This window comes from Colius striatus, chromosome 1, assembly GCF_028858725.1.
Source record: "Colius striatus isolate bColStr4 chromosome 1, bColStr4.1.hap1, whole genome shotgun sequence".
Taxonomy (NCBI): domain Eukaryota; kingdom Metazoa; phylum Chordata; class Aves; order Coliiformes; family Coliidae; genus Colius; species Colius striatus.
Genome location: NC_084759.1, coordinates 77791008 through 77816344, shown reverse-complemented (window position 1 = coordinate 77816344; position 25337 = coordinate 77791008). Strand labels below are relative to the sequence as shown.

General features: G+C 37.8%; 1 protein-coding gene across 1 annotated transcript in view; it reads right to left on the bottom strand.

The window, feature by feature from the left end:
• Positions 1-25086, bottom strand: part of BMX (BMX non-receptor tyrosine kinase) — a 29412-nt gene extending 4326 nt beyond the window's left edge. The window contains exons 1-16 of the mRNA XM_061988565.1: positions 25057-25086; positions 24137-24280; positions 23055-23159; positions 20781-20862; positions 18735-18854; positions 16398-16459; positions 11552-11730; positions 8476-8535; positions 7648-7702; positions 5959-6038; positions 5208-5335; positions 4725-4799; positions 3765-3936; positions 2603-2819; positions 1352-1416; positions 315-433 (exon numbers count right to left, since the gene is read on the bottom strand). Of these exons, the coding sequence (XP_061844549.1) occupies positions 315-433; positions 1352-1416; positions 2603-2819; positions 3765-3936; positions 4725-4799; positions 5208-5335; positions 5959-6038; positions 7648-7702; positions 8476-8535; positions 11552-11730; positions 16398-16459; positions 18735-18854; positions 20781-20862; positions 23055-23159; positions 24137-24280; positions 25057-25080 (1687 nt within the window). The 5' untranslated portion in view covers positions 25081-25086. The remainder of the gene's footprint in view (positions 1-314; positions 434-1351; positions 1417-2602; positions 2820-3764; positions 3937-4724; positions 4800-5207; positions 5336-5958; positions 6039-7647; positions 7703-8475; positions 8536-11551; positions 11731-16397; positions 16460-18734; positions 18855-20780; positions 20863-23054; positions 23160-24136; positions 24281-25056) is intronic.
• Between the last annotated feature and the right edge of the window lie 251 nt (positions 25087-25337).

The following is a 25337-nucleotide window of genomic DNA, read 5'->3' as shown; positions in this document are numbered from 1 at the left end:
GATATATGGTCTACATATACCAAAGATAGCATTCCATCTCCACTGCCAACAGTTTATTTTACCATATTAAACATATATATACTAAATGAAGAGCAGGCAGAGTTTCTGTGTGCCTAAAAGCAAAACGTGAGGCCCAAAAAGCCAACGAGGATAGAGCTTGGATGCACAAAAATATTAAACAAGAACATAAGCTGTAACTGCTTTTTATATACCTTCAGTGTATAAATGTCTAATGTTTCCATTTAGTAAGCTGGGGAAATCCAAACATGATGGCATATATGAACACATATTTATTTGTTGAATTCCATACATACCAAAGGCCCATACATCTGACTTGCTGCTAAATTTGGTGTAAAGAAAAACTTCTGGTGCTGACCACTTCACTGGAAACTTGGTTCCTAGGGAACTTATATACAAATCATCCAGAACATACCTACAAGGGAAGAACCAAACTTACGATTGAGTTACAGTCAAATACTGTTTACAGCTTCTTCCTTTTACATCACAAGCTTCCTAAGAAAACTGTGGTCAGAACCCTAAACTTCCAAAGAGTTCTGGATAGAGGCATTACCTGTAACCTACGGGACAGATCATTGCTAGAAATTAAGAGCAATAATGCAAAATCATAGAAATACCTATTCTAAGATCACCTAGCCCCACCTCCTGCTCAAATAGGCTTAATCTAAACATCAGATCAGGTCAGCCATGACTCTGTGTAGCCAAGTCTTTAAAGTCTCCAAAGACTGTAGTCTTGTAGTCTACCTGACTGGCATGTTTCACTGTTCCACCACCCTCCTGGGAGACAACTTCTTGTACTGTTCAGCTTGAACTTCCAGAGCTACAGTATGTGGCTGATGTTGGCTGTTATATGACCTGTCACTGATAAGACTTATTTGGTTCCATCAACTTTGTAACTCTAAGTAGCTAAAGGCAACTTTGAGATCCCCTTTTAGCCTCTTCACCAGAGTAAGCAGACTGCTCCCTCAGCCTCTTGTCAGAGGTGTTTTCTAGGCTGTTTGTCCTCTCCAACTTCTCTCCGTTGAGGCTGCTAGTTAAGATATTTGGCCTCCAAATTAGGTGAAAAGCTTGTACACAAAGTAAACTCTGAGATTTCTTTAACAAACATTACTAGTGAAATCTCTCAGCTGCCAGTGGCCTATAATACATAACTTTTGAGACAGTAGAATGACTTTATGCCAAGCCCATAATGGTGTATGGTCATTAACGGAAAGGAGGCACAAAGCTATATCCCACTCTGTGGCTTAGCTTTCCTAACAGCCACTTGCTAGCTGATCTATGCCAGCAAACTACGTACAGGCTAACAACACAAGGCTCCCAAATCTTTACTTACCTAGTCATTCCAAAGTCAGATACTTTCACAGTAAGATTGCTGTCAACCAAACAGTTCCTGGCAGCCTGTAGTAGAGAAGTAAGATAAGAGTTGAAAAAATATAAAGAGGAACAAATAATATCATGTCTTGGTAATTTGCTCACAAAAATTTCTATCCTTCAACATTTCAATGAATAATGACATTCTTTGGTTGAAGCAATTAAGCCTGGAACTGTAAGAGAACGGTAAGTAGCACTCATTTCACTTATGATTATTGATTGAAAAACATTTTGTACTATTATCTAAGGTTTACAAATAAGGACATTGAGGGATCATAGAATCATAGAATGGTAGGGGTTGGAAGGGGAGGTATGAATTTAGCAACTTTGTTTACATAAAAAGACTTTGAAAGCATCAAGACATTTAAAAAGTTACATGAGGAGACTGAACCCTTATTGGAACAATGAACAAGTCTGTAATATAAATATAAATATTCCAACATATTTTGGCTAGAGTTATAAGGCAAAATACTGCTACTAACTGAAGCACTGTGCACCAGAAATTTATCTAGGTACACTTTTAATAGGCCAATAAAATAACAGCTTATTTCCTCAAAGAATGCCAGCATGCATGAAAGCTAGGTGTTGCAAAAACTTTAGCTATAAGTTCTTGAAAGGACTGATGCTCTCATTGAAAGCAGCTTGAAACTCTTGAAAACTGACAAATAAATGTTTATTAAAGGAGCTGGGCAGCTGCAGACTTTCAAATTCTGTTCCTACTTTCAATGCACCAGGGTAAATTAATGTTTTTCTTAGTGTTCATACTTATAAGAGAAATAGTTCCAAATTAAATAAATCCCTAACCCATTAAAAAAAAAAATCTGTGACTCAAATCTTTAATGTTGCACCTCTTTCTCCTAGAGGACTACAGAATCTTTGGACAGAAACCTTTAGTTCAGTGGGTTAATTTTACAACTGGATAACTGTGACGTCAAATGGTGCATAAGTCCTTGAGGCTAGAGTGCAAAAATGCAAGCAGCACAGTAGGCAGTGTTGTAGACCTATATGAGTTCAGCTCCAAAGCAGAGCATATTAGCTTGTGGGCTGTGTTGTTTACATGTGGCTTTACTGTTTCTTGTCCAGAGGTGTTTTGCACTGAGACAGCTTTCTGGGGTGAATGCCAACAAGAGCCAACATAGCTGTAGCTGATCCTGCCTAGTGCTAAGTCATCCTCCTGTCTTCACCATTCTACTTCTCCCAGGGGATAGCTTACCAAATCTCTATGTATGAACTGACAGCTCTCCAGAAATGCCATAGCATCACAAACATCATAACATATTTCCAGAAGCTGAAGGGGTTGTAGTTCCTTCCCATGACTTCTTAAGTAGCTAAGCAAAGAGCCATTAGACATGTATTCTGTTACCAGATAGATGGGATATGATTTTGAGCATACACCATACAGTCGAACAAGTTTGGGATTATTAAGTTTCCTGAAATCAAGAAAAAAAAAATCAACGAATAGATATTATTGTTCATTTCTGTAAGGTTTTTTTCCTGAATATCAACATAGTGTAGTGAAATAAATTAACACAACTGGATATCATCTCAGACTAAAATATTCCTTTTCAAGGATTGAGTGTCCTTCTACTTTGAAATTGAGTATTGATGACAATCAAAGGAAAAGTCTGTATTGATGAAGTGACAATCATAAAATCATATAATGGTAGGGTTGGAAGGGACCTTTAGAGATCATCTAGTCCAACCCCTCAATGTTATAGCTAAAACCTGAAACAGGACTTAGCAGGACAAAAGTACAAACTTAATAGTAGGAGAAAATATATCTGACTTGGTGGTGTAGACGTTAGACCTTAAGGTTTTCTCCTAAAACCATGTTGCAAAATTTTCAGATTCAGAATCCTGATCATGTCAGCTAGTTAACGGATGGGAATATAACATGTTCCTTCAGGATATGAGATACTCAATATCTTCCTGAATTCCATTATCATCTCATGGAAAATTCTAATATCCTTACCTCTTCAGAGTCAAAGACTGAAACTTCAAGTCTCGTGTTCATATTTCTGTCATTTCTCACTCAGTCATCTGTCCCTCATTCCTACCCACAAGATGGCAGAAACAGCTCCCCGTTTCAGTATAAATGCTAAGTGTGAAGAACTTTAAGTGTCATAAGTGAAATATCTGAAGTTGTGGAAGAGATTTTAATTTATAACCTTGTAGATGATTCTATCAGTCTTTGTAAAGTTCTTTTGGTAATGCTTTAAATACCCCATATGGCTAGCTATTTAGCTTGTGTCTAATGTACTTAGTACTACTTAAAGCTATTTTTAAGGAGAAATTATCTTCCCTGTGTTATATGTTTCTGATTAAGGTTTGGAGAGATCATTATTTCCAAATAATTAAGCAATGCCATAACTTACATCATGGTCTGAGCTTCTTCTATGAATTCGTCTTCTGACATTGCTCTCTCTTTAATCATCTTTATGGCCACATCATATTTTCCCTTCCACTTTCCCAGATGCACCACTCCAAACTGACCAGTCCCTAGCTCTCTCAACAGGATAATTTCTTCTCTTTTCAGCTCCCACATTCCTAGAAGGACAAAAAAATTTCCTTGGGAAAAAATAAGTCAAACGCAAACATGGTATCCATTGCAAGCAACGCCGTTGTTTTCTCTGAGAGGTTGCAGAATCATGCAGCTCTGAATCAACATACCTGTCTCTCAGCTTTGTGTTTGTGTTACTGAAAGAGACTACACTTCTTACAAGAGTTGTTTGCTGCTGCTTAGGTTTAAGTCTTATAAATGGATTTGAGAAAGATTTATGCATCAAATGGTGATATATGGAGGAGAATTGGGGGTTGGACTAGATGATCTCTAAAGATCCCTTCCAACCCCTACCATTCTATGATTCTATGATTTTATGAATGGAGAATAAGTATTATTGTGCCAGGTAAAGGAAAAGAATGGTCATGACTCAGATGTTCTGTGAAAGGAGGCATGCAAGGTCTTGCACAGTTGACATAAGACCTGACATAAAATGTCTTTAAAAGGATACAACATAAAAGTTAATATAACATGCCTTTGCCTTCACATCATCCTGGATGTAGACTAGATACACTTTGAAGGGACACCTTGTTTCATACAACCATAAACTTTCAATGCTACACTGGAAAAGAGGAAACTACAGAAGGAAACTATTGACTGAAAGATCATCCTTCCTGAATTCTCACATTGCCTTCTGCATTGACAAGAAGAAACAGCAACCAAAGAAATCAGTAACCTCCTGCAAGCCTGAAAGTGGTAAAAGACACGATTTTCTTGTTATTCTATTCTTGATGGCCAAGACTGACACCAGTTTCAAAAAGGAAAGTTATCTTACCATTTCCCAGTGAATCTGTGGGTGGGACTTTATTTACTTGCGTAGACACTACATGTCGGAGCCTTGTCACCATACCTATTTGGAGAAAAATGTCACGATATATACACAAGTCTTCTGAAATCAATGAAAATACAGGGAAATTAATACTTCCCCTCTCCATCATATTGCAACCATCCAGGTAGTGACAGATATTCAATACTCAGCAGCTGCTGCATCACTTCACAAGACTGAAAGTTTTCTGTGCTTAAGGGCTAGTCCAGCAGAGGTATTGCAAGAAGAGGTAGTGCGAGACCGAAATGCACTGTACCAGCAAAGCAAAGCAACTCTGTTGATTGTGAATATGTTAGATCAAGTTCCACCCAAACTCTCCCAACAGATGTTTCAATATTTAAAGTATTCAGTATTGAAAGAAATTCACCATAGTGCTGAGAAATCCAGAACCCTAAGCCAAGCTATCCAAGTAGAAAGAGTATATAGGATTACCAGCTGAGTTGTGCTGATGGTAGTGTATAAGCTTGGGAATTGATTCAAAACAGTAATTTTCAGCGAGGTAATACTTGTTCCCAGGGGTTTTGTGCACATGGTAATGTTTGATTGTTCCTTTTTGGCTTCTGAAAAACATAATAAAGTGCAGTGCATGTCAAAGCCTTGCAAAGTACCTTCCTGCTCATGCGTTAACAGGTTAGTTAGTTAGTTGCTGGATGAACTGCAACAGTCAATCTGACCAAATTACAAAATATGTAGCAGATGTCACCAGCACGACTGTCACATTTGCTTCAGTCTGCTTTTCCCGCCTCAACATCTCCTAGCTATGTAGTACAGGCTCCTAGCACACTGGAGACTTCTGCTGCATACTCTAATGTAATCTGACAGATGCTACTTGTCTCCCAACAGTTACATCAAGAACAAAAGACTTGTATACTGCCCTTGCAATAGTTGTACATCTAATTTTGAACACCTTCCCCTTCTCTTCCTTCTCTCTCACTCTTGAGACCCTGCTGGTCCCCTAGATTATTTGCCTGTTCCATGCCTATGTTTATATGAGACAATTCTGGATCTCTGTTCCCCCATTCAGGGAGCCACAGTTGTGTATGAATTCAAATAACTAGTATGACTGGAATGTGCCCAAGGTTCACCTTTAACACAACATAGAGATTTTGTTGTTGACCAATCACATCAAGCAGCATGCCCATAGCACAGTCATAGAAATGGTACACGCTGTTTGGATACTCACTCAGGAATCTTGCTGAATACAGACACAGTATACTTTCCTACTTGGCTAGATTTTCGAAGCATAAAAGCACCTTCTTTCCCCTAATTAAAAAAAAAAAAAGAAAATGTTACAAGGAATAATGAGATTGGGATTTCTTTCAGTGAACTTTAGGCTTTGACATTGTAATGTCCACGAAGGGGAGAAGACGACATGACTGAACTGACCTCCTTTAAGGACTACATTAGGACAAGATGAATTATGTCTTAGAAAGATTTCTTTCTCTCCTCTAAAAAGAGAGTCCAGGGAATAGGATGTGATATTCCACTGCAAATGCTCAAAATTAGGTGAGTTGTACCCCAGCACAGACATAAAGCAAGTAGGCTATTTTGTTTTGATACACAGCTACGGATTTATAACTGGGGAGCTGAAGAGTTGTCCTCATATCCTTTCTCATGTACCTCCCAGAGGTGGTACATGTTTTTAAGACCCAAACACTGCCACATACATCCCACCTGAATACGAGTTCTATCCAACACACTCAGTTCCTTTACATAATGCATTAGGCTGATGTATTTTCTGTTGCCAAAGTATTTCTGAATTACTGAATAAGTGAAAAGATTTTCATTACACCTTCTTATATTTGACTATATTTAGTCTTTATGTGGCACTCCAGTCCTAACTTTCACTATCTACTTTTACTTCTGTTAATGGTTTACCATTACTGGCCTGGAAATTCTGATTTTCATAGTTTATTAACAACCATGTCTCTAATGTGCTAGGAATGGCTGTTACAGAGAGGAAAGAAGACATCTAGAACCTCACATACAGGCCAAGATTCATTGCTGTGAAATTCAAAGGAAACTTTATGTCCGCTTAAAGTTAACTGGAGTCAGGTATATCCATCAGCTTTTGGGACTGTGACATGACTGCCTCTCTCCAGTGATCTGCCACACTTATATTTCATTCCTGAACTTTTGGTGCAGGTCTAATGGGAAGGACACCGAGCCAAGGTCCCAAAAGGATCAGAGTTTATCAAAATTGGTAGTGTCTGAGTACCAGTAAGACTGGCTGTCAGAAAGCAGAAAGCTATTAGAAGAAAAATTGTTTACATGACAGGCTCAAGTATAAAGCATGAGTGAGGCTCCGTCTCCTCCAGGGAGGTACATGGATACATTCTTCCACAGTTATCTGCTGTAAAGACTTTTACACCTGACTCTAGTTCTATTTATTCTTGCTCATAGTCATCTGCATCCAGAAAATGCTCAGTGGGCATAGTACTGTGTTTTCTCAGGGTCGGTTGTTTGTCTGGGTGAACTTCTTTCACTCCACATTTGTATGTTGTAAAATCATCACAAAGAATTTCTCAGGGCTGACCAGCAGAAAGAGCCACACTAGAGCCAATAACAAAGGCCTAGAAGTAAAACCAGAATGCAGAGCTTTGAGGGGAAATGCATTCACTATGGCATTGTTTTCAAGCATATTTTAGAGATGTACCATTTGTTAATTTATGTAGAAAAATCATTAACACATCCAAGGATTTTTGGAGTTCTGTTTGTCAATACCAAGCTAGCACAAGAGTTCCTAGCACTCTGTAATACTACAGCTATTTGAAGAGCATCAGCATCCTCTAGCTACACAGTACAGCAAAGACAACAGACACAGAAACACTTCCATATTGTTCATATACAAGTGATAAAGGATATGTGGGACCTTCTGACGGAGTAGCTGCTCAGACTGCGCACGGGAGATGTTACCAGCATACCAACTACAAAGAGAAATATTGGGCTTATTACTCACAGGCTGATTTCTGAGTAAAACGTAGCAGACACATAGAAAATGCCTGACATAGTAAATGTTTTTAAAACTGCTTTTAAAAGGCAGATAGTAGACTTGGGACTTGCCCTGCATGTGTGATTTTAGGCCATGAGAGAAAAAAGAAATTACTATTTCCCATCTGCTTCCTCTTATCCACTCAAAGAGTCTCCTCCTGAAATATTTGTTTCCACTCTGTGATTCTGACTTTTTACAGTAAATTCTTAGAGGAGGATCCTGCTGCTCTAATGCTCTGACAGAAACTCTACCAGAAGTAGTTGCTCTGTCTCCTGCAGACCATGACACATCTGTCTCCTTAAAAGCTGAGAAGTGCATAACTCCCCTCTGGCCTTGAACTTTCTAGTTGTCATAATATTTATGTGAACTGAGGGATCCCAAATGTTGGAAATAAGCCAAGCATGTTATGTCAGATCAGTTCACGGAGCTCCAATGAAGCCTTTTTAACAGCAATTCCCTTTTTCTCTTTCATGAAGAGGCCCTTTATCAGTGTACTAGATTGATTTGCCTGAATGCCTTTTTTTTTTTGCCTGAAAACAAAGATATTCATGCATTTGGAAGTCTGTGGTCAGTGATGCTGCTGCTGACAGTGTCTAGAATTATTACCATTATGACAGCTATACTTAGGATACCTTTGCTCTAGACAATCAACAACAATCTCTGCCCAAAGAATCTGTTGTTTCTTATGAAGACGTTCTATATACTCACTCATATGTATCAATACTCTGCTCTTCTACCGATGTCTGTTCCCGGATACCAGAGCTTTCCCTGCAAAGACAAAACAACATAATGAAATTGTGAAAAATTAGTTACAAAAAATACCTTCCTTGGGTTAAAAGTCATACTGCATGTATTTTTTAGTAGCTATGCCATGGTCTAAAATGAATATTTCAAAAGTTGAGACAGATTTAATTGTCTGGACTTTTTTATGACTTGGTAAACACTTAAATAGCCTTTCTCCTCCACTGTGCAATGTGTTGGAAAACCAAATATTCTCTGTGCATGCTGTAACAGGCAATGAAACTACATATCCCTTTAGTGACCTTATGAAGAGATTGCATCTACCTTTTCAAAATTTACAGAGAAGAGTTACGAAACTTCACAACCCTAGACCTCCCAAAAAATGTTCTTAGCATGACAGACAGCAGAGGAGTTTACGTGGCAGAAAAAGTAGCATCTAATATAACCTTTTGTGCAGAAATAATAATGATTGTTATTTATACTGGCTTTTACAGTATACTCAAGGAGCAGGTTTTTTTTAAAGGAAATCTCTGAATCTTGTCCAATATGGTTTACTATAAGACAATCTACCATGTTTCTGTCAGATTTTAATTCAAGGACTTATGTATACACTGACTGCTTAAATGTTGTGTCACTAAAAAGGAAAAGATGTGTCTGATATATCACTGACACATCTGGATTCTCTTTACCCTATGCAGGACTACTCACACAATACAAAGGCAAAAGACTGCTAGCAAGGCTGATTTAATGCTGAAATAAGTGTACAATGTTTGAAATTGCAGCATCGTTAAGTCACTGTCAAACCCCTATTGATTTAAACAAAACCAGGATTTTCAACTAATATTTTTTACTTTACTGTATGAGTCAAGAAGACAAATTGTACCTGAGTCTGTACTTTTCAGGAAACTTTTTTGCTTACTACTCTGAAAGTTATTTGAAAGGAAAAATATTCCAGAAATATTGCCTGATCTTTACTAAAGTGGTGAGGAAAACATTTAACTGGTTCATATTGCTATACCTTGGCTCATCATCACTCAGAGATAACTTTCTCAAGCAATTGCTTGGTACGAAGCCTTCATTCCTGCAAAATAAACAATTCAGTTTAGCTATCTTACATGACTGCATCTTAAATTTGATCACTTCAAACAGGATAAGTGATTAATCATAGAATCACCTTTTAGAATGCCACTAACAGAAATGCTTATGGTGAAAACATTTCTGCTTTTACTCACCATGTAGAAAAATACACTAGTAATTTATTTTAGAAGATGTCATGTCAGTGAAGTAACCTTATTGCCAGTCATTGAAATGGCTTCTTCCTCAGTGACTGGCTTCATCAAATGGAAGGTGGGAGCAGCTGTTCAACAATTTCATTGCTCTCCATCTCAGTTGCTGTGATGAAGGCCATCAGGGACTAATGGGTGCCAGCAAAGTATCCCAGGTGGAAAGCAGAAGTTGACAGGTAGACTCAGCACTCTTCCTGACACAATGCCAGGTGCAATGGAGAAGCTGAGCTAAGTGCATATCAACAAATGAGCTACTGCTTAAAGCAGCTGGCAGCATGGCATGATGGACCTAAGCTATATGAGGGACAACAGGCACATGTAGTTGGTAAGTGGGTTGTTTGTATGCTGTGTCCGTAAGAAAAATAAATAAAGAGAATAAATTATATATTTGAATATGTATGGGCAGAGAAAGGAAGAGCATCTTTAACACAGATGTCAACAAAGCAAGAAGAAAACAGAGTGTATGAGAACAGCTGAAACTCCTGATATTTTTTCCTACATTCAGGAGAATAAGACATTCATTTTTTCAATCAGAATTTAAACACTGTGTGTAACTTGCCCTTATCGAATCAGTACTTCAAAAGTTTTAGTTTCTCAAGCCAAAGAAAAAACTGTAAATGTCCCCCTTCCTCTTGATCTCTCTCTGCTCCTTCATTCATCTCAGAGCTCTCTGTTCAGGCTCTGTGAGATGCCTGTATCCTATGCTTTTACATAGCCATAAACAGTCAGGTGAAGACTTTTAAGAGCATATCTCAGATCACTAACTTATCATTTATTGTCTTTGAGTTGCCAGGATTGTGTGCTGTTTGGTTTTTGGGTTTTTTTCCAGAGCAGCATGCCAGTCCTGCGAGTTATAAAGTGCAGACACTTTACCTTAAGCTAAGGTTGCTTTATTTTGTTGGTTTTTCTTGCAGTTGTAAACTTGGTCAGTGAATGGTGAGTAGATGAAATAATTTCATTCTGTTCCAAATCAATTTTGGCATCCCCTAACTCAAAAATTCTTCCCTTCCACATTTCTATCAAGTATATAAAATCAAACTCATACAGTATCCATCATGAAACAGATAAAGAAGATTATCTCTTTCAGGGAGCTTCTGTTTGTAGCATTGCCTTTGTCTCCAGTGTACTCCTAAAGCTATTTCTCATTTAGTAACTTGGGAAGAGATGATCTTTTCTGCCCCAGCTGAATATTAATTAAAAATATTTTAATTTGCTGAAGGGGATTTGTCCACTTGTGAACAGTTAAACCCTGTGCAGGGTGAGTTTATCCTGTCTTTGTGAAATAGTATTGATAGAGCTGGGAAGAGACTCAAGTGATAAGTGATTCATGCTTCAGAAATTTTCAGTGGTCTCCTGTGCTGCTACTGCTATTGCAATATTCATGGGTGGTGGTCTCAAGATGGTTTGTGCATACAAGAGAGGCAGTATTTGTGAGGACAGGTTTTTTTTGTTCACGTAAGCTAAATAGTTTAGCAAAAGTGGGGAGCTTCTGGATACATGAGCTCTTTTTCAGGCACATATCAAAACTAGTATATAAGGCCATAACTGATGTAAATTTTACTCAATCTGGCAGCTGAGATGGTAATGAAAATGGAATTGTACAGGAGACAATGAAGCTTCTAGAGTAATGTTTAAAATCTGCTAAGATAATTCTAACCTAGATCCTGAAATGTACCAGGACTGCCTGCAGTGTTGTCTATGAAGATAAGTGTAAGATTATGGTCATGGAACAAAAGTATTCTGCGGGGCACACTTACCTTTCCAAATCCCTTATTTTCCCCCAGTCATAACCTTCCTCTTGCAAAACATAGTACTTATGGCTTCTGACAAGCTGGATAGCTGAATTTCCTTTGGATTCATAGTTGCATTGGGCCACAGCAATATTCAGGACTGATTCATTTGGTGATGGCACCTGAGGCAGGCTTCTATGCTTCCACTTCTGAAGACAGAGGAAATAAAACCATAAGGAGATGCAGCACAGGGTACAATAAGAACATGTGGCAGGTACACAATCATTTATATCTTCAACATAGTAGACAAATTAATCAAACCTAAGAAGATGGAGTGAAATAAGAAGTTTTTCCTTCACTCCTTTAGACGCACAGCCCAGATACTGTTGGCCACAGGTGAGAACAGAATCAAGGTCTGTCGTAATGACAGCAGCAGCAATTAACTCTGAATGGAGACTGACATTGCTGTAATAGGAAGCTCTCATTACCAGAATTATGTGATAGACTTAACCTGTGTCATAAGCCTGTCATCTATATGAAGCTGATACTACTTAATGAACTGTTGCAATTCATGTGGTTTGGACACCACATGATAAAATTGTGCTTTACTATAACTAAGTGCAACGATGGCCTATTGTATCAAAAGACCCCATAACACTATTACAGCTTTGGTTTTCCGAGTGGTTTTTGATCAATAATAATATTAGTGTGAAGCACCATAACCATTAGTCAATTGTTGCTACTAATCACAGAATGGTAGGGGTTGGAAGGGACTTTTAGAGATCATCTAGTCCAACCCCCCTGCAGAAGCAGGTCACCTAGATCAAGTCACATAGGAACATGTCCAGGTGGGTCTTGAAGACCTCCAAGGAAGGAGACTCCACAACCCCTCTGGGCAGCCTGTGCCAGGGCTCCCTCCCCCTCACAGTGAAATAGCTTTTTCTTATGTTTAAGTGGAACTTGTGTTTCAGCTTCATCCCATTACCCCTTGTCCTGTTGCTATGTACTACAGATAGTATGGTGACTAATTTTCCCTGTGTAGAGTTAAACAAGTGTAGGTATGTAAGCATGGGATTAATGTCACCTAGCTTTGACCCAGGTCTTCACATGATATATGTCGTCCTACAGAAGTGTCTGCCTCTCGTAACTGATTGCTGTGGAGGGCTACAGAAATCCTGTGGGTGAGAAGCCTGGCATTAAAGTTAGGTGACATCAATCAAATCATGGGCAAAAGGGCATCTAAAATTAAGGCACTGAGATGCATGTAGAAATCAGAGAAGTGTCATAACTAATAAAATCTCGCATTGCAATTCTTTAAGAGCAAACTACACTTCAAATACTGACAGTGAAGGATAAAGGAAAGTAAGACAGAGGAGAAAAGGCTCCAAAAGCCATCTATTTATTGTTGAAAACCACTGTAAAGCAATGCCAGGGAAGAATATCAAGCATCCCAAAGCAGGCTGGGGTTCCTTTAAATCAAGTCCAAGTGACCATGGCATTATGTTTCCTTGTTTTCTCTTTACTGATGTTTCTTTACTTAATTTAAGCAAGGAGGAACCAGAGACAAATGAATGCCTGATTGAATCCACTGGGTCGGAAGATACACATGATCTCTTCCTGAAAACACTCAATCTCAGTCTGATCTCACTAAGCTTCAGTGGAGTTACTAATTCTTTAAAGAGGTATCACTCACAACAGAATCCTCCTCACTAGACTACAAGTAAGTCTGTTATTCACCAAGCACTCGTACTTAAAGCCAATGACGGTGGTTCCTACTGGTCATAACTGACTATGGTGGAAAGCTTCAGGGCCTGTGTTAGGCAGGATTCAAGTCTTAGACTGCTCATTTGTTTTGTGGAATAATGACAGGACTAGAGTTGCCAGCAATTGTCAGAAGGATAGATAAAATTATGATATAGATATTAAACTGTTTTCTCTTTAAAGCATCTAGTAATGTTAAAACAAGCTGATATTCAGAAAAGGTGTTTACAAGCTGACATGCATCTCTGACATTTGGCCTTGGTAAATTTTAGACATTAAATTGTTCTTTCTTAATTTCCTGCTTTGCTTATGGAATGATCACAATGTCATCCTCTGATGGAGCTTTCAGCTTTTTGTATGAGCAGAAGAAATTGGCCAACGAAAACAGTGTAAAGAATTATTATCACAGAAATGAGTTTTACTTTGTCCAACCTGCCAGAGAAAAGAACCAGACAAAGATAAGAACATCAGATTCATATCCCTTTGAATTTCAGTGCTGAATGGGTATTTGTTGCAATATTCTGGATGGACTTAATCTGTAACTTGGTGCAGATTAATGTCCTGATTTGTGTTGTGTGTATATATATATATATATATATATATATACACACAGCTTTCCATTTCCAGCACTGGCAGAAAGTCCCAGAGCATTTTCTAATAGTAACTGAGTGAATCTTAGTATTTCTTTTATGCTGGTAGTGATTTTATTGTGGTTTTCGTATTTATGATCGTGCCCCTGTCATCTAGAGGGAGCCGTAGGTGGCAGTCTGAGATTCAGCTGCAGTGTGCATATGGGGAATGGTTACCGTCTGCAGAACTGCACTCCTATACAGCAGCAAGCATGTGCTGGATCACTCCAGCTTCCATAAAATCTGTCCAATGAATAATCATGAGAAGATACATGTGTGCACTCAACATACTGCCATCTGGTCTACTGAAGCACTATTCTGACCTACATGAACCATTTTCTGTTGCAAAGATGTTGGATGCCAGGCACAAGTAGAGGTGAAAGCGTTTCTCAGGCAGAACACTCCTGCTTCCTGCTGTCATCAAAGCACAAGGGAAGAGTCCACTGGTTCCCATGAAGGCATCTTTGTGACCAAGATTCTTTGTAATGATATTGCTCTTTAGGAGCCAGCTTCTCTATGGGAGTCTAGAGGTGTGGTGCTGATGAAAGATACAAAGGCTTCAAAGGTGCAGGATTTGAGCATACAAAAGTAATGCCTCAGGAAAAATGTAATGTCTCTGGTCAATTTGCATACATGAGAAGGTAACGCCTCTGGTCAGTTAGTGAGCATTCAAGGGAGCAAGACTTGCAGAAACTGGAGAGGTGAAGGACACAAACTGAGAGAAAGGAAGGTGGTACAGTGGTACCCTTGATGATCAAAGTGCGTAGATGAAAGGGCAAAGTGAAAATGTCCTGAGAGCTTATAGAAATAGCTCTGTGCCACAATTCAGACTGATTCTCACCATGAGAAGTCAGTATTAGCCTTAACTGATTATATCATATGGCTTGGGAAAAAGAAGTCAAGTTGCTCTAACCAGAGGTGGTAGTTATTATATCTGGATTTACTGAAGTTATTTTAGAAGTACCCACTGTCATGTCCCTGCTTTTTAGATCTCCCTTTCAAAATATCTTCTCAGAACTCAAGCTGATAATAAAAATGAATCATAAGGACCTAGCAGAAGCCAGCATGTTCAGCAGCAGATTTGCATGACTGATGATCTCTCCAAATAGGCAAAGCGTGTCCTGATAGAAGCCAGGCAAAACAGACCACAGTATTCAAAACAAGTTATGCTGCTGCTTGTTCACAATGCTATTACTTTCAAATCTCATTATCAGAAAAGCTGTCAAGAGCTTTTTTGTTCATAACTCTTTTCCAAGTCTTTATTACCATTTTTCTTAAGGCTCCATTTTACAGCTCTTGTGATTTTATCTTCTATGTGCTTCTTAAAGTCCTGACTGTTTCTGTCAACTGTATACATAAAAATTCCAGCCTTTTTTTCCTTTTTTCTTTAATTTACTTTCTGATTAAGAAAGGGAAGCTAGGAAATAATCCCAGACTGTATTACAAAGATACATAACAGAAAAATAATTAAACTAAAGCAGGAAATATAGATTTGAAACCAAATCTGGTTTAATTTGGAGGAGACTGCGTAACAGTGTGTGAATATGTAGACAGAACATACAGTTAGTCCTTTTCTTAAGAGATTAAGAAACGCCTAACTTAAGCCACTTTGGTCTCTTCTATTGTCCTGTCATTTTTACCTCCTTTACACCTACAAACCTCAATAATTAAGCTAGGAAGTACAAGTTTCAAATTTACCACTATTGATCTCTTATTTATACAGGAAGAGACAGATGAGGAAATAAGCATAGAAGCAGATCTTCCAGTTTACTTTTATTCTTAACTTTGCCAGCTTTTTACCTTCATCAAGCAGCAGCTGTGAAATAATACTCAAGCTGAATCGAGCACAAATATTACTTTTTGGTATCCTTGTGTCCTGTTTGTCTCTTTGGATCTGTGAAAGCCTGCCTTTCTCAGATGGGCATTGAGACCAAGTCCCAGAGTGTTGAGACACTGCATTCCTGTGTTTCTATCTAATATAAAATCCAAATACAGGCAAAATCATATAAAGAGCTCAGATGCCCTCCCCAATTTGTTAACTTAGAGGTTACTGCTGAAAAATTATGCTAAATAGACATTCCTAAATGGGTATCTCTATTTGGGTCTTTCCTGTGGTAAATGCCATCCATTCATTTATCATCCATCTAATATGACTGTACTTGTTCATATCTTCAGTTATAATGTTTTCTCCAAGTACTATGAGCACCATTTTCATTGGGGAGGGTGGTGGAGGGGAAATTTTTGGCATCTCTAACAATGGGGACCTCCTATACACTAGACAGCTAATTTTAGTGGCATTCTGTGATCCCATGACATGCTAGTGTGGTAGATACCAGGATGCTGAATCTACACTGCAGATTAGAGGTCTACAGCAGGTTCCAGTGAGTATCTGTTTACAATTCTCTATTTCATCCCACAACTCTCCCTACTACCTGCATGCTAGATATTTCCTTGTAGCTAGGTACTCAAATGTTTTCACCTACCAGTGTTTGAGGGACTGGAGGCAGTGGTTTCACATATCCAGTTGCACAACACAGAGTCACATCTAGAAGAGAGGAGTAATTAAAGAAAAAAACCATGAATTTAAGTAAGGCTTTATCTCTTCTGGCTTTCTCGCTTGCAGATCTATAAAGTGGCAGCAACAGCATCATGACAGCTGACATTTCACCTCCCTGAACTACTGACATACTTTAGCTCTGTGTTTTCCAACCTCCTCTCAATTCAAGCACCATCTCAATGTCTTTAAAAAGCCCATCATTGCTTCCATCTATATCCAAATAAAAATCCAGGGAAATTTGTGGTTGTATTTAGCTCTGTGTTTTCCCCAGTTCTGTCAGTTTATTTGATTGCATACAGAGGGAAATACATGCATGCTATATTTATGCTGGTTTGGGGTTTTTTTTTTAAATTATTTCATTGACACTTCTAGTCTATGATGCAATGACTAAGACATACTGCTTTCATTAACTCAGTGTTTATAAGACTGAGGCTGTCATCCCTGCACAGATAGTATCCCTGTGCTCTGCACATCTGTTAGCAACATCAGTAAACTTATTTAGGAACAAATTTAGAGTAGACACAGCACATTATGCCACATGCATTATTGTCTCAGACATAACCAAAACATTCAATATACAAAAATTATCTTTTTAATCTTTCTCTTGGCTGAGCCATTCATGTCTGGGAACAAGTTATTTCCTTGTCCTTGCCATTGACCCGAGGTTTCATGGCCTTATTTGTTTCTGTGACGAGTAGTTTTGTAGCTAGATGAAGATATTCAAATTACTGTACAAATCATCTGACAACTCTTTACATTGTTTAGTGTTTCATAACGATAAAATCCATAGTAATAGCAGATAAGCCTGTATCATTAATTTTCAGATTTCAAAAGCATTTCATTAAATTTCAGTTTACAAAAGCAAATGCCTGTTACAGGCAGTCTCACAGATGTAAATGATGTTCCTAACTGCTCACATCTCACATTTTTGGATTTACCTTTTTGATTTTCATAAGACCAGAGCTCAATCATAATTGAAGTTGGCAGAATTACCAGTGCTCTACAACTCCAATTAATCAAGCTTTGAAAGGCTGAAGCTGAACTGCTATTCCATCTCCCAGTTGTGGCCTTTCACCGTTAAGCACATACACAGTTACGAAGGAATTTCCTTTAAAAAATGTGACACCAAGGAGGGTAATGCTTTACAATTTTTCCTCTCTCAATCTTTACAGATAAAAAACTAAACCCCTTAAATAATCATGATTAAGTTCTACAAAAAAATATTTTAGAAAAGCATGTAAAAATAAAAAAGGTGCAAATTACATCACACTGTTTAGTAAAAATAATATACATATAATAACATAATAATCATAGAATCATAGAATGATAGGGTTGGAAGGGACCTTTAGAGATCATCTAGTCCAGCTACCCTGCTGAAGCAGGTTCACCTAGATCAGGTTGCATGGGAACATGTCCAGATGGGTCTTGAAGACCTCCAAAGAAGGAGACTCCACAACCCCTCTGGGCAGCCTGTGCCAGGGCTCCCTCACCTGAACAGTGAAATAGTTTTTTCTTATGTTTACGTGGAACTTTTTGTGTTCCAGCTTCATCCCATTACCCCTTGTCCTGTTGCTAGCTACTATACAAAAAAGGGGATGTCCCAGCCTCCTGACACCCACCATTTAGGTGTCTGTAAATGTTAATAAGATCTCACCTCAGTCTTCTCTTCTCTAGACTAAACAGCCCAGCTCCCGCAGCCTTTCCTCATATGAAAGATGTTTCAATCCCCTGATCTTCTTGGTGGCCCTGCACTGGACTCCCTCCAGAAGTTCTCTGTCCCTCTTGAGCTGAGGAGCCCAGAACTGGACACAGTACTACAGATGAGGCCTCACCAGGGCAGAGTAGAGGTGCTCTACATAGTCATGAAGCTGTGTCGTTTTAAACTTATGCAAATTCTTGTGCTGAACTTCTGTTGTCTTATGGGACCTCAGCACTAGAATGGTCTTACAGTATAATACTACAATTTTACTAGAGAACTTAAGAATAAGGACAAAAAAAATCCACGTGGCTTATTTTGTAGGTTAAAATGTCACTAACTTTTGGATTAAACACAGCAGATACAATTTAGTCTATTACTTCCCCCAGCTGTACTGCAAGCTACAATGTACAGCAGCTATGATGTTAAAAGAAGCTTATCCCATACATGAAAAGGTGTAGGTAAATTGCTTTTATGTTGATTACACTGCTTTAAATGCTCATGTGATTTGGCAATATTGGGACAAATATCAATGAGACTCATCAAACAAATAAAAGAACACATTACATTTCTCCCAAATAGTACATCCAGGAGCTGCTTTACAGGTTTGGTTGCAACAGAGAAACTTTCCATTGATGAAGAATCCTTTATGGTACTTGTTTAGTAAATCAGAATTGTCTTTAATTTCTGGAAAGCAAAAAGAAACAAAAAAGAACATGACAGGCTACAAAATGGAAATGTTTCTTATGATAGTAGAGTCTGCTGCACCAACCAAACCATGGCATGGAGTGCAAACCCAGAGTGCATACCGACTCCTAGCTCTAGATACATATCCTGGTCACATTTTTATCTTTATGCTGTATTCCTCTATGCAAACTCAAGTCTGAAATCCATCTGTTTCTTTGAGAAAGAAAACTGAGTGTCAAGAAAGAGATCCAGTACAATCCAATAAAACATCTGAAGCCAACAGCTATGTTTCAAAATCAATGATCTTAAAAAGATTTCACTATGAATAATAAATCCAATTAAAAGAAAAACTAATTGAAAGAGAGAAATTTACTCTAAGATAATGATATTAATAGATAGCCAATATACCATACGGGAAACCCAAACTCACATTTATCTGTTAAAATACAGTTCTTATTTAAGCACACCCAAAGGAGACACCATCACAGAATTTTTCACTTTATATCTGAAGCATTACTTTAGTCTAGAAAAACAGCATCAGTAGTATCTCTGTGCTAGTGATACATTACTTCTGTAAGCTGTAGTAGCAGTTTCAGTTTCATCTTTCATATAAATACATAGTCATGAAACAGGGAATATTAATACAATCCCAACAATAAATACAAATAATAGAATTATAATTTTAACTATGCATAGAAATGCAAATAATATATCAATAAATATCAATATCAATATGTTACTGCCTTAACCAAAGTGGATCTTGTCCTAAAGCACAGTTGCATAAACAATGAACAGCATCAAGTATTTCTGGATATTCCCATCTTCTATAAAAAAAAGACCTTATAGCCCACATGTAAACTTTTTCTTTCCACTTCAAAAGGTATATAGAGGAAATGTGGGTGGCGTAGAGTGAGACATATTACAGCAGAGTGTGATAACTATTGGTTGTCACAATGGGTTTTCAGTCATAGGTGAGCCAGTGTAAATCCAAGATTGGTGAACATATGAGAAAGCTGCAAAAGAACACTCCTTTGTGACAAGTGGTTTTTATACACTTTTTTAAAGGCTTGTAGGCAGTGAAGATTTGTGTTATTATTTGTCATATGCACATTAAAACATATATCATTTACCTAATCTTACTCTTCACACATTTGGTTTTAAAAAACCTTACTGAAACACTTGGTTTCTAGGAGATTCAGTGTAGTTTGCTGAATGCTTACGATCCACATTTTTCATAGCTTTGTTAAATTGACATGCCCTCATGCCTTCACTTCTGCCTATGCAAAAGGAGTCACAGAGAAGTAGCTCATAGGCAGGCTTACAAGTGAAATTGGGGAGGATATTTGTTCACACATTATAGATTCCCTATTTTTGTTGCAACAATAGTCAACATGTGTGAGGGATGGACTATTCAGTGTGAGGTTTTTACCTTCACTGGAGTTATGCAGGGACACCGTTTTCTGCTTATAACATATTTTGCATTGCTTTGATTTTGCTTCATCAAGAACAATAGAATTTTCTTTGAAAAAAAACAAAAGAGGAAAATACAAAGGAAAAAGGACTACCAGTACTGGTTATCAAATTGGCATTCATGGAGAAACTAGCACTATACTAGCCACATTAGGAATGCTTGTGATCTATCCATCTGCATCAATAAAGGATGAACATGTGATGAAGATTAAAAAATGCACCTGCAAAATTTTAAAAAAAGGAACTTCATTTTGGCTTAATTTTCACTGGATCCTTTGGCCTTTAAAATTTCTAATCTGTTCTTGAAAATACCGTGCATTTCAATCAGTCAGTGCTGAAGTATGAAGGAGACTAAAAACAAAAGACAAAGATGGGTACAAAATGATAAGGCAGGAACATTTTCCTATTTCTCCTCATGTTATTTGAATATTTTGATGCAGAAAGGAATAGTGTTACCTTTATGCAAAGCTGCAAGCCACCGCTCCCGACTCTCTTCACTAGTGGCATAGATGTAGAGAAGTCCACCCTTATACACAATCTGGAAGAGGTTGGGAAAGCCAGCATGGTGAGTGTGTACTGTCTGAAAGCATGTTACTATGCAGGAGAGGAGGGGAGAAAGGGATGAGAACCAAAAAAATTGGTTTTGTGGACCCACATCAAGCTCTCATAACTTTGTAATGTTTTTTACAGGTCATTTATATTATTGCCAATTAAAAAAAGAAGCTTCATCTTTCATATAAATACATAATCGTGAAAAGGGAATATTAATACAATCCCAACAATAAATACAAATAATAGAATTATAACTATGCATAGAAATACAAATAATATATCAATAAATATCAATATCAATATGTTACTGCCTTAACCAAAGTGGATCTTGTCCTAAAGCACAGTTGCATAAACAATGAACAGCATCAAGTATTTCTGGATATTCCCATCTTCTATAAACAAAAGACCTTATAGCCCACATGTAAACTTTTTCTTTCCACTTCAATATTTCCTCATTCATCTTCTAGCTTCTGGTTTAAGTTACACATGGCCAGACTAAATGCTCACAAAGGTCAGGCACCCATCTCTGACAGAGCCCAGTAACAAATACAGAGTATATGCTCAGGGCAGCAGTACAGTATTCAGGGAATCCTGATCTAAAGGTGATGCGTTTATACTTAATAGCCTTTGAGTATTTTTCTTCTCTGACTTCTCAGTTGCCTTTTTAGGCAAATAACTAGTATTTACAACATCCTGCAGTCAGTAGTCCTACAGTTTGGCTACACAATATGAACAGTCATTTTCTTTTTAGGTTTTTTTTTTCTGCCTGTCTTCTGCTAGTCTCATTTGTTGCCAATTACTAACATCTGTTTTGCTTTTTGAATCATGTTTGATACTGAACTGACTCTGTATGTGTGTGTCTATGTCAGGTCAGGGTTTCATTTCTCTCATGTATGCTGCTTTTTGATCATCTCCACTCAATTTCAACTGCCACTTCATTGCTTTTGTTTGTTACACTGAAGAGCTCTTGTTATTAAATATGTAAGTAAGTACACACAACTGACACACAATCCTGCCAAGTTTACACGCGACTGAACAATTTGATTCCTAGCACTTTAGTTAAATGGTGGAGCCCTGTGAGCTTTTGTCTTCAATATGTTATCAGTCCAATCCTGGTGATCACAATAGTGTCAAAATATACTGAATGCTTTTACTCAATATATACCTGCTTCCATGTCCAAAGATGCCACTAGCTTCTTTGGCATCACACTTGGAATTTATGTTCAGCTATCATGATCCTAAAGTCCTTTTTAGAGATACTATTTCCCAGAATAGAGTGCCTCATCCTCTAGCTATAGTATGTGCACTCTCCCCACTTAATTGAATTATACAGTCCTGACACAAATACACTAATTTAACATAAATGTGTCATTCAGTACCACAAAACTGTAGGAGGGAAAAAGGAAAGGAAGACCAGAGTGATCAACTAGGCAGTATCACTCATGAGGCAATTATTGCAGGGTCATGAATTAATGTACTATTCAGCAACTCTATTATTCACACTAGCTGTCTGCTGCTGCAGTTGCACTGTTTGGCAGAAAGGGATCTGTGGCTATTTCTCACATCTGCATGTCCCACTGCCCATAGAATTAAGATTGATGGAGGCTCTAGGAAGAACCTGAGCTGGGAAACAACAAAAAAAGGCAGCAAACCTGAAGTTATATTTTTCTCATCACATTTAATTCTTGAACATGTATAGTGCTTTGTGCAGTTACACCTTCTGACATAAAGTGTAGCCTTGGGTTTCCTGACTCTGCTACATTTGAATGGTAATCAGGCAGTCAGGGGTCAAATCCTGCACTTGGTGTTGAAGCCAAAAAAACAGAAGTGTAAAGGGACAGTGTAAACTAAAATAAGAATTTTTAAGTGGTTAATTCTGCCTTTAAAATAAGTGATAATCACACACTATAGTGACCTGTATATCACAGACAACATTAAAGCAAGTGTCCGATAAACCTTTAAAGAGAAAAGAAACAAGACTTTACCTAACTTCTATCACAGTCCATTAAAAATATTTCAACAAGTCACAACTTCAGTGATAGGTAATTATTTTGTGTAACTATCATTAGCATTCATTAGTATCATGTATCACCACTTAGGACAGAAATGTTCAGTGTAATCTTAGGATGACTGACATGTTTCACATGGAATGTAAATGAAACAGACTTTGTGGCTAACCTGAAAAGGATATTGTCTTTCAGGAGGTGTTGGTTCCTCAAGAGTAACTGTCTCTACACATCGTATTTTCGCAATCTCAATTGACCCTCTCTTGCTTCCTTTTTTCTAAGAGAGAAAAAACACAGCAGACTGTAAACTAATTTGAATACAGTATAAAGTATTGTAGTTTGACAATTTAGTACAATATTGTTTCAAGCTGTATAGACCATAGCTTCAGGTTTGTTAAGCTTTAAAAGAAAGGTAGTAAAAAACTTACTTGCTGCCATACCTGCAAGTAATATATAGATCAAATTCCTTTTTAAGACAGTTACAAGAATTACACAGCCCTACACCTAAGAAAGTGACTGCCATATCTCCAGGAGTATAGGGAAGAAGGAGTGGCAAGGAGGAATTAAGAGGAAAACACCTTGAATGCAAGCCAGAAATCTGGTGGCAACATTCATAATTTTGTTAAGGTAGTGGAGGTTATTCTCACTGAGCTTCCCTGCAGTTTTAACGGGATGTAACTCACAGGAGGAGTCCAAATGTATGAAAAGGAGGGGAAACTTTAAAATAAGTTTCCTGGGAGATATATTTACATTCCTGATGGGAGATCTGAGTGAAAGGCCATCCTTTTGTGATATACAGCCACTCCTTGGGAAACAAGGGTAATTTAACCATCTGCTTTATGCAGCTGAGGGATGAGATTCTGAACTAATTATGTCTCACACAAATAACTTCTGAAGCCAGTTACTTACATCAGTTGGAGGGAAGCCTGAAAAGGAAGAAAATCTCTATTCAAGACAATGTGTAAACATATGCCAAAGTTAATTACTTGCTTAAGTTTTCTTTGGGAGGACAAACAGATGCTAATGGTAAGCACAAGTCTAAGAGCTGTTCTGAATAGAGACACTCTTAAGCCTGCAGCTAAGTGTTTTCCTGAACTGAAACTAGGATTTGATACCCTAAAATTCTACTGAAAATAAAACACACCTGCTCTTCTTACACATAATATCTAATCAAGTTGCACAGAAGAAAATCAGAGGAACAAGGCGACACTGGAAAATCTTAGAACAGTTTACATAAAAAGAAATATTTCTTACCCCTTTGTCATATTCATAATAAGAAAGGTTCGTTTCCGTCAGAACAAACAACCTTTTCTTGTAATTAATTGGTGATATTTTTTTCTTCTGTTGTGACTTCTTCAAAAGAAGTTCTTCTAGAATTTTCTTCTCCATTATATTTCCCTAAAAGAACATCATAGTTACTTTTATTAATACTATTATTAAACACAAGAACACAAATTGTATCAATAAATAGAGTCATTGTCCTCTATATGTTGTAAAAAATTTTATACAAGTACAAATCAAATGCTTAACACCACTTAACAGAGAGATTGTCTAGTTTATTCATTCAGTAAAAAGCTACACCTATACCACAGCAATCCTAAACAAAGGGTCTCTGTTACTTTGTTGTGTGAGGATCTCTCCTTTTAAAGCCATGCACCCTGTCTGGTGAAAAACACAGTAGGTTTTTTTTAACATACAGAAGATAAAAAAGTAAAAGTGTTCTTGCACCACAAATCAAAGAATCAAAGAATCATTTAGGCTGGAAAAGACCTTTAAGATCATTGATTCCAACTATCAACCCAGCACTACCACGTCCACCACTAAACCATGTCTCCTTGCACCACATCTACACATCTTTTGAATATCTCCAGGGACGGTGACACAACCACTCCTCTAGGCAGCCTGTGGATTTGATAATCTGCTTGGTAAAAAAGTTTTCCTAATATCTAACCTAAATCTCCCCTGGCACAACTTGAGCCTATTTGCTCTTGTCCTGTCACTTATTACTTAGGAGAAGAGACCAACACTCACTTCACCATAACCTCTTTTCAGGTAGCTATAGAGAGTGATAAGGTGTCCCCTCAGCCTCCTACTGAAATCATATGGTAGAAAATGCCAGGAGGATGTGATTCCTCATATTACAAGAAGTTTAGTATGTTTTCAGGTTATATTACCCAAGTGTGAAGACAGTAGGTCATGTCCTTTTCCCTGTATGCTCTGGAGCTCCAAAGGGAAGTGTTGTACTAAGCAGACACTTCATTATGTCCCTATTCACAAAGAGCCCCGCAGAAAGAGAAAATTTGCATGATGTTTATCACACCCACTTGAGTAGCAAATATCCAGTAGGAACAGATTAAAGAGGAAATAGAAACTTCACTGTCCATTGTTACACTATGGGTATCTGGCTAGCCTCTCCAAGGACAGGATGCCTACTAATACCTTCCACCAACTTCCT